Source organism: Chlorocebus sabaeus, chromosome 14 (genome assembly GCF_047675955.1).
Source record: "Chlorocebus sabaeus isolate Y175 chromosome 14, mChlSab1.0.hap1, whole genome shotgun sequence".
Classification (NCBI taxonomy): domain Eukaryota; kingdom Metazoa; phylum Chordata; class Mammalia; order Primates; family Cercopithecidae; genus Chlorocebus; species Chlorocebus sabaeus.
This window is the reverse complement of record NC_132917.1, coordinates 94,890,719-94,900,423: the sequence shown is the minus strand read 5'-3', so window position 1 is coordinate 94,900,423 and position 9,705 is coordinate 94,890,719. Positions and strand designations below refer to the sequence as shown.

The 9,705-nt window shown below is 48.7% G+C and overlaps 1 protein-coding gene across 1 annotated transcript; it reads right to left on the bottom strand.

Moving 5' to 3' along the window:
- Nucleotides 1-414: 414 nt before the first annotated feature.
- LOC103241231 (zinc finger and BTB domain-containing protein 45) lies at nucleotides 415-4,531 on the bottom strand. The gene is given in 6 exon segments (XM_073022720.1): nucleotides 415-1,020; nucleotides 1,022-1,412; nucleotides 1,415-1,636; nucleotides 1,639-2,094; nucleotides 2,097-2,515; nucleotides 4,458-4,531. Coding segments are annotated over 6 exon segments (1,800 nt in total). The 3' UTR covers nucleotides 415-782.
- Between the last annotated feature and the right edge of the window lie 5,174 nt (nucleotides 4,532-9,705).

Sequence of the window (9,705 nt, the reverse complement as noted above, 5' to 3'; positions counted from 1 at the left end):
AGGCTTTTGTGGGCCAGCTCTGGAAGTGGCTCACGTTAGTCCATTGTCTCCCTTTGGCAAAAGCTGGTCATAGGACTACACCTAATACAAGGGGACTGTGAACTAGACTCTTCTCCCTCCCTCCCTCCCCCCTCCCTCCCTCCCTCCCTTCCTTCCTTCTTTCCTTCCTTCGTGAACTAGACCCTCCCTCCCTCCCTCCCTCCCTCCCCCCTCCCTCCCTCCCTCCCTTCCTTCCTTCCTTCCTTCCTTCTTTCCTTCCTTCGTGAACTAGACCCTCCCTCCCTCCCTCCCTCCCTCCCCCCTCCCTCCCTCCCTTCCTTCCTTCCTTCCTTCCTTCCTTCCTTCCTTCCTTCGTGAACTAGACCCTCCCTCCCTCCCTCCCTCCCTTCCCTTTCTTCATTCATTTATGGTTTAGGCCCCATAGCCTACAGTCCTCTATTAGAGTGAGGGTCCCGAGGACCAGCCCCCATATATGATGGGTCCACTTGAGCCTCCTTAGGCGCCCCATGAGGGAGTGATATTCTGGGTAGGGAGACAGGGACCTCGCCCGGCCTGACACCTGAGCAGGGGAGCCGCCCCAGTCCCCACCCCCACCCCAGCAGAGGGCGGGGCGCGAACCGGAGTCAAATCTCTGGCCGGGTCCAAGGGCCTGAGCGCCCGGTTTAGGCTGGAAATGGTCTAGTTCTCAGAGGTGGTCTGGTCCCTAACCAGTCCCAGGCCCAGCCCCAGCGCGGCACCACCTGGAAGGTTCAAGTACGTGGAGGAGAGGAGTAAGGCGGACTTCAGCATATGGAGAAAGGGGTGAAGGGAAAAAGAAGACTTGCTCTCAGGAGGGAGCGTGGCCTAGGGGCGGGAACCACGGGTCCTGCAGCGGGCGTGGCCGACTGTGCGGGAGGTCGCGGATCCACCGTGGGCGAGACCAGGCCCCAGCCCCACCAGGACGCGGGGTGCACGGCCAGGTGGCGCTCCAGCAGCTCCTGGTGAGAGAAGACCTTGCAACAGGCGGGGCAGGGCGCGCGCTGGCCGGTGAGTGCGCATGTGCACATTGAGCGAACTCTTCTGCGTGAAGCGCTGGGCGCAGACAGCGCACTGGAAGGCGCGCACGCCGGTGTGCGTGACCGTGTACTTGAGCAGGTAGTCGCGCAGCAAGAAGGATCGCCAGCACACGGCGCACTGGTGCGGCTTCTCCCCCGAGTGGATGAACGTGTGCTTGGTGTAGTTTTCCTCTGAGCTGAACGTCTTGGGACAGTGGCCGCACTCATAAGCAGGTGGCTCGGCACCTGGAGTGCGAGCAGAGGTGCCTGAGGGGGCTGTGGTGGGAGCAGCACAGGGAGCCGGGGCTTCCCACAGCTGAGTGCCGGGGGCTGCCTCAGGTTGGAGTGTGGGGTAGAAGGCGGGTGAGGGGGCAGGGCTGGCCCGGATGGCGCTGAAGGGAGTGGTGCGGGGGGTCCGGGAGCTCCCAAGTGAAAGGGGAAGCGTGCGACAGGCGGCCCTGAGGTCTTCACGCCAGGCGGGCGGGGTCCAGCCAGTATGCAGTCGGGCTGGACAGGGGTCTCGGTGGGACAGCCTTCGGGGACAGCGCCATCTGGAAATACGTCCTCTGCTGCCCCAGATCCCCGAAGAAAATCCCTCCCGCACCACTGTAGTCAGCGAGGCCAGTGGGTGCAGGGGCCTCCTCGCACGCGCTATCAGCAGCAGCAGCAGTGAGGAAGCCGGCAGCACAGTCTGGGAAGGAATGAGGGGCCTGGCTCTCTCCCGGGCCGCCACCTTCGCCGTGCTCGCCATCGGTCTCATCGTCAGTTTCTTCGTCATCGTTGTCACCTCGGTCGTCAGGGGCCGCGGACAGTGACGGATCGGCACCAAGCCCCTCGGATTTGGCAGGTGTCGGGGGCGCAGGCAGCTGCAAACGCGCAGGCTGGCGCTGCTTACAGCTGTGCGCGGCACAGGGGTGCCCCCGGGGATGCGCAGCCAGCAGGTGGCGCCGGCGGCGACGCAGCTGCGCAGGTGCCAGTGGCGGGGGCACAGGGGTGGGCAGGGGCGCGGGTGCAGAGGTGCTTGGGACTTGAGCGCCTGCGATAATCTGTGTGCATTTGTGATAACTGTCTGTATGCGAAGCACCGACGAAGCCATGTGCACCTGCAGGGCTTCATCTTGTGCCCCAAGGAGCGAACTGCCATACAGGAACCCGACTAGCTGGCGCATCGTCTGCACGGGCACCACCAAAGGTACACGGATCTCAGAGTGGCCGAGTAGCAGCTTGTCTTGGAAGGAGAGCGAGCCGACTGCCAGCACGCAGCGGTGCGCACGCAGCGAAGCTTCACGAATGCACACAGTCAAGTCGCTGAAGTGCCCACCCAGCTTCTGCCCATTGAGGGTCTCAAGCAGAGAACTTGAGAAGTTCTGCGGGTGTATATGGCGCACAGCAGCCGCCAACTCCGACTCCTCTTCAGGCTCCAGGCCCGGCCGTGGCCGCCTTCTCCTACCTGACTCCAAGGCGGCACTTCCGGGCGCTTCTCTTTATTTTTATACAGTTTTATTGAGATATACTTTACATGCTATCCAGCCTGTCTATTTAAAGTGTACCATGCAAGGGGTTTTTGTATATTCACAGAGTTGTGTAGCCGTCACCATCATTTTAGAACATTCATCAACCCAGAAGAAACCGTGTGCGCATCAGCAGGCACTGCCCGTTTACCCGATCTGCCCCGACCTAGGAAATCCGTAATCACTTTCAGTCTATGGATTTGCCTGTTCTAGACCATTCATATAAATGAAGTCACACAACACTGGGTCTTATGTGACTGACTTCTATCAAAGTTTGCAAAGTTTATTCATGTTCATGGCATGTATCAGTAGCTTGTTACTTTTTAGGTTTGACTTCTGTTACTTACCTACACCCTATTTTATCTCTTCTGCAGTTTGTGGGATTTAGGTTGTTTCTATCTTTTGACTATTGTAAATAATGCTGCTCTGAGCATTCACATACAGGCTTTTCACATGATTTCACTGCTCCAGATCTAGGAGTGCAGTTGCTGTAGTATATGGCAACCCCGTGTTTCACTTTTTAACGAAGTACCAGACTGCTTTTCAAAGGACAGCATCATTTTATATTCCTACCAGCAATGTCGAGGGATCCAATTGCTACACATTCTCACAAATACTTATTGTTATCTGTCTCTCTAGTTATTGCCTTCCTGATGGATGTGGAGTGCTTTCTCATTGGTTTTTGATTTGCACTGTTTAAATGAGTTATAAGATTGGGCATATTTTTGTGTGTTTATTGGCCGCTTGTATATCTTCTTTGGAGAAATGTCTATTCAGATTGTCTCTCCATTTTAAAATTGTGTTATTTTCTTTTTTACTATTGACTTGTAAATGTTCAAACATATATATATATATATATATGTATATATATATAGAGAGAGAGAGAGACGGAGTCTTGCTCTGTCGCCAGGCTAGAGTGCAGTGGCACGATCTTGAGTCATTGCAACCTCCGCCTCTGGGGTTCAGGTGATTCTCCTGCTTCAGCCTCCTGAGTAGCTGGTACTACAGGTGTGCACCACCACACCCGGCTAATTTTTGTATTTTTAGTAGAGACGGGGTTTCACCATGTTGGCCAACATGGTCTCGATCTCCTGACCTTGTTAATCCACCCACCTCAGTCTCCCAGAGTGCTGGGATTACAGACGTGAGCCACCACGCTCGGCCCAAACATATTCTTATACAATTCTCTTCTTAGACACAGGATTTGCAAACATTTTATTTCACATTGTAATTATTTTTTCATTTTCTTGAAAGTCTGCTTTGATACACGAATGTTTGTGATTTTTATAAAGTACAGTTTATGTATATTTTCTGTTATAGTTGTGGTTTTGGTATCATATCTATAAAATCATTGCCTAACCCAAGGTCACAAAGTCTCAGTCCCATATTTTCTCCTATGTGTACTAAACTTTTGGCTCTTATATTTAGGTCTTTGATCCATTTAGGGTTAACTTTTATAAATGGTGTGAGGGAGGGGACTAACTTCAGTCTGTACATGTGAACATCAATTTGTCCCAGGACTTTTTTTTTGCAACATAAGCTTTATTCAGGGAATTTATGTACAGGGAGCCCAGGAGCAGCAGGCGAGACAAGAAATCCCCTCGTGTTTGTCAAACGCATGCAGGTTATATGATATTCTTCCCAGAGGAACCTCCACTTAGCAACCTCTGCCAAGAAACCCCCACCTAGCCCAAAACAAAAGGGCTTGGTTCCTTGCATGACCTCTGATCCAAGGAATGTGCCAGCGCTGAAGTGTTCCTTATAGTTATGATGTAAACATTTGGATTAGCCTTTTTGTTCAGCTGGGAACGCTAAACAAAAATTCACCAAGGAACGTATAGTCATTTTCAGAAGATGCTTGAGTTGTAGCTGTCTGACAGGACAAGCCAAACCTGCACTGCACCCCAGCATACCTTTGAATGGCCCTCAAATTCTCACCACACTGTTTTTCTGTGGTTTCCCTGGGGCCAGTTTTGTGCAAGAGCATTGCTGCCAAACAACCCAGCAGCAATATAAGCCACAACAAAGGATTGTAAATGCAGTTGCAATTACACTAGATACAAAGTTCCTCCATGTGTCTGGGACTTGATTAAACCATGAGGTGATAGGACCATAAGACAAAGACTATGACTGGACTCTGGTTATCTAAAGCCAGCATAGCCTGTATTATGTTATGAGAGTAGTGAGGGTTATTTAAACAACATTTTGTGTTAATTAATGCTCAAGTTCCACCCTGGGCAGCAGTTATGTGATTTTAGGTCATATGTCCTGGGTCACACAATTTTGCAGAGGAACACACCTGACTCGATGTTTTCTTCATTGAGAAGGTTAAAAGGATGATGAGTATCACAAAGGCTGCAGCTATGTGTTTAGCCAGGGCCTCAGTTGTCACTCTGTGATTATGGTTTCCACTTTGGACGTAAACGTGGCCAAAGGGAAGAACCACCAGGATGCACGTTTCTGGTGATGTCTAGCTTCTCCTGTTTCCCAGTAATTGAGGGTCGTGTCTAAATGGGGCACTATGTGCTCTGGCCATTCAGGATGCCCTGAGGTGCATCTGCCAGTCTAATTAAATGGCAAGTAAGGCCAGGTGTGGGTGCCGCAGGCCCACAGCCATCTGCATGGGGAGGGGGAGGCACTCGCATGTAGGGACTTGTTCTACATCCCAGCTGTGTGTCATTGCTTTAGTGTCCCAGGACATTTTTGAAAAGACTATTTACTGCCCAGTGAATTGCCTTGTCTCTCTTGTCAAAGTCACAACAATTACTGTCCTCATTTTTGTATCTGGTCACATGTTCCTAGTTGGTAATTATAACTACCTTCTTGCACTACCCATTCTGTATTCCCTTAGCTTTCAGCAAGAAACTCAGTTGGTCTTGGTTCTTTATATGGGATGATGACCCAAACCTTCCTTCCTGAAGGAATTGGGCCATTGGCAACTGTGCTTGAATTGAGTTGTAGTTTTCTGTTAAATTAATCACAGGGCATGGTAGTAGGTAGCACTGAAGACACTCTAGAAGATCTCCTGTATTCCAAAAGTATTATTTCTTTCTTCTACTGTGGAGTAGAAGCAATTTCCCCTTGGTAGTCAGGGTCAACCACCCCTGCCAGCACGGTAGCTCCCTTCTTTGCCTGTTTATTCAAAGGCATGAGGAGCTCAGAGTGGACAGGGATTATCTTAACTTCTTGTTCAGTAGAATCATTTCTTTGTATTCTGTGGGATGCACTCCTCCTTTTGGGACCAAGACTTCTAGACTAGCAGAGCATAAGATTGAGGGACAGGAAATGAAAATTTTGCTAGTGTGTCACTAGGGGTAATAGTGATGATGAGAACCAATTTGTGTGGGAGACCACAAGGATGGATAAGGCACTCTGTAAGTCTAGACAGTAGTGTAATTTTTATGAAGTACAATTTATCAGGTGTAAATTGTATGGTGACAGGAACATTGAGGGTAGGAGGGGAAATTCTCATATATAGTGAGACCTGCCCCTTTTATGATGGAAGTGGTTCAGAGCCACAGCCAGGTTGCCTTGGGAGTGGAAGTCCATGTTGCAGAGTCCAGGCATCACCTCCGACCCCGCCACCATGGCCACTGTATCCATGAGCCCATTGAGCAACAACAGGGGTGGCTGGGGAGAGAAGCTGAGTGGTGTCCACACAACCGGTCATCCTATCTGCTTGATTATTGAAATCCTTCTCCACCAAGGCCACTTTGGAGAGCATTTACATAGCACTCAATGCACTCTTGCTTTTGATTTACTATTTTACTAGGTCAAACCAGTCCTAGTGTCTTATAATTGGGTTTTCCTATCATAATTGTCCTCCGTCCATAGGTGAGACAACGAACGTAGGGATGCTGAAAGTTGCCGAGTATATGTCTATTCCAACCACAGGGTGGGTTCAGGAACACATTGGATCCACTGTGATACAGACATGAGCTAACACTCCATTTAACAACTGACCTCCATAAGTCCCTGCTCCGGTGGACCACAGTGATGTTTTTGGTCTCCGGGAATTCCTGCCAAATCAGAGCGAGTGTCCACTAATTCCCCAAATATCTGAGAATTTTTTTTTTCTCCAAGTCACAGTCATTCTGGTAGAAGGCTGTAGGTCCCTTTGGGGAAGACTGGGAGAAAGATTAACAATGTAAAATTTTGGCAATGTAGCAGCATACTTCCCCAAGATCACCCAGCGTCCCCTTCACTTAAGGGGTTGTGGGCCTGTGAACTGGCTCAAGTCTGGGAATTGACAGAGGGTTTTAGATCTGTGTGTCATTCATTTGAGTTAGTCTTCTATTCAGTTGACCTAGAATTCTTCATTTTTTAAAGAACAAGTAAGACTTTGGTACAGCCCATTAGCTGTCCCCTGTGGATACCGTGGACTGCACAATGCTGTGGGTTTCTGTGAGTCAAACCATTCTGACTGCTGCTTTAACACTGCTTTCCACTGTGGTGATCACACTTACCTCATCTTTGATGATTAAGGACAGCTCATGTTCCCTGCCACCCCAGGATTCAATTATCCTCGTTTTATTTAAAGATCCCAGTCCAGTGGCAGCAGTTCCTGCTCTAACATTTTGCCTACTGAGAGCACAAGCTCAAAGCTCTTCCAGGATACTGGGCTCCTCTCACAATATTCTTTCTCGTGATCATTGTGAGAAGTATGTTCTCTAAACCCTCCGGTGTGAGTGAGCAGGTCTGACATAATAAATCCAATCTTCCTCATGTGCACAGGAAAGTTATGTGCACAACTTTCCTGTGTACATAAACCAAGGAAGTTGTGGCATCTCAACTTTGTGTACCTTAGGTAAACTCTGATTCTGTTTCAGCCAACCAACCAAGCAACCAAAGAAACAAGCAAACAGCCAACAAATCAACCAACAAGCAAGCAAGCAAGACACAAACCAACCAAATAACCAAGCAAGCCATGAAGCAACCAATCAAGCACCAACCAATCAATCAGGCAACCAACCAAGTAACTGATCAAACCAACCCTTGGAGCCCTTTTGAAAGCTTTGACCTGCAACCCTGAATCCAGAATCTCTGTTTAGTGGGCCCACATTAATACATTTAGCCTAATCCAACTTTACGTTACTTCCACCATTGTGCCACACACTTAATATCCCTTCCCACACATACTCTCCAGATTTCTTTCTGTATAAATTGTGCGTGTGTGTGTGTGTGTGTGTGTGTATGTAGAGATTGTCAACTGAAAAATCACACAATTTATAAATCTAGAGAAGAGAGCTTTATTTCTTATAAAGGTTTGCAGCCTGCAAGGTGGCCATTATGACAGGCTGGGAAGTGTGGCCTACAGCCAAGGCCAGAGGCAGGCACTTTCAGGGAGGGAAGGAGAGGACAGGAATTTGAGCCGAATGAGTTGGCTACATATACATATTCAACAGGATATCGGAGGAGCTGTATCATTTTATGAGAATACTCATAAAAGAAGTTCTAACACATGCATATTCGATAAACATGCATGTTCATTCTGGGGTGGAGACTTGACATTTAAATGTGTTATAATTAGGCCCTACACATCAAAAAGTGAAGCAGGGACATGAAGGTACACAGCCTCTGTAAAGGCACAGACTCTAAAACTGGCCAGAACCAGTCCATGAAGGATGGTCTCTTATCAGGAGGAAGTTACTGTAATCAGTCCCTTGTCCACTGAAAGCTGTCGTTAAGGTTGGTGGGGCAGGAGGTCAGTTACTCAGGGCCTGTGAACTGGGTGAGTTGTAATTGTTTTAATCCTGCTTCTCTCACGGCCAGTGCTTGCTTGGCTGCTAGAGAAAAATAAAAACCATGTGGTAGTTAGAATCTAGTTCATTCGTTAAGGGTAGGGTGCAAGACTTAACCCTTGCCTGGCATGGCCCTAGGTCCTGTTTATAATTTGGGGTCTTATTCCACAAAGAGTCTGTTCTGTCAGTCTCATAGTCTCTATTTTAACATTAATGCTTTTCAGTTGTTGGGTCTAAATCATAAGAGGGAGGGACATACAGGGAAGTATGTCTGACCTCCTGTCCTGTCATGGCCAAGAACTCAATTTTAAGATTTATTTGAGGTTCTTTGGCCAAGAGGGGGTCTGTTAAGTCGGATGGGGGCTTAGGATTTTATTTTTAGTTCTCAAGGAAAAGAATTTAATCTATTAGCCCCCGTGACTGTGGGACTAACATGGCTATGACCTGTGGGACAGACTTCAGGCTGGCCCCCAGGCAAAATTCTATGCTGTAGTAAATGCATCATGAACATTTGTAACAACATGTACATAACAATGTCACAAAATTCTTTCACAGTGACACCTAGATGAGTGTTTTATTGAATAACTGATGATATAACCTAGCTCATTTGATGCCAAGAGTGACCATCACCACCATACCAAGGTCATCACTGATCAGAGGCCTTACCCAAGAAGGGGGTGGTGTGCAGACCCAGCAGTGGGGAGGAAAGGTGCTGCAGAAGAGACGGGTGCCCACATAGGCCCCTGAGGGGATACAGTGCTCACTAAGTGGTAAGTATAGACTTAACGCAGGCTGTTAGTTTACCCCCTGTGCAAACGGGACCCCATCCACTTGAGAGTCCAGGGTCTGTTTGGGTGGCAGGGATAGCCACTTGTGAAGGTAGAAAGGAAAATAAGCCACCAAATTGGTAGCTTTCTGAGAAATAGACATCGTGCTTAGAATCTCCATTTTCCCCACAACCCGGAGGAATAAGTATTGTCATCTGCATTTTATAGCTGAGGAATCTGACTCAACAAAATTAAATTACTTGCCTAAGCAATTAGCAATTAACCAAGTCTTTCTGGCTCAGAAATGCAGCTGTTGCCTGTTCATATCCAGCCCCTATATTGGGGTCAAGATCTGCCCTGTTCTCAATGCAGCAAGATCCGGCAGGTCACCCTGGACTCCCAGCACTGAATGTGGCTCAAGGGGACATCAAGCTTGACTGGGTCATGGGGCTCAGGAGCATCACTCTCAAAAATAGCAGCACAGGAAGAGGTGATGGCCCTAAACAGCATTTGCAGGCAGATCCCATGTTAATCGTAAAGGTCAGGACGCTCTCACTGTCTGTCTCTCTGTCTCTCCTCTAGGGCTGACCCCACACTGGACACCGCTGCATCAATGTCCACCACACACCACAGCTGCCTTTTCTTCTTCTGCC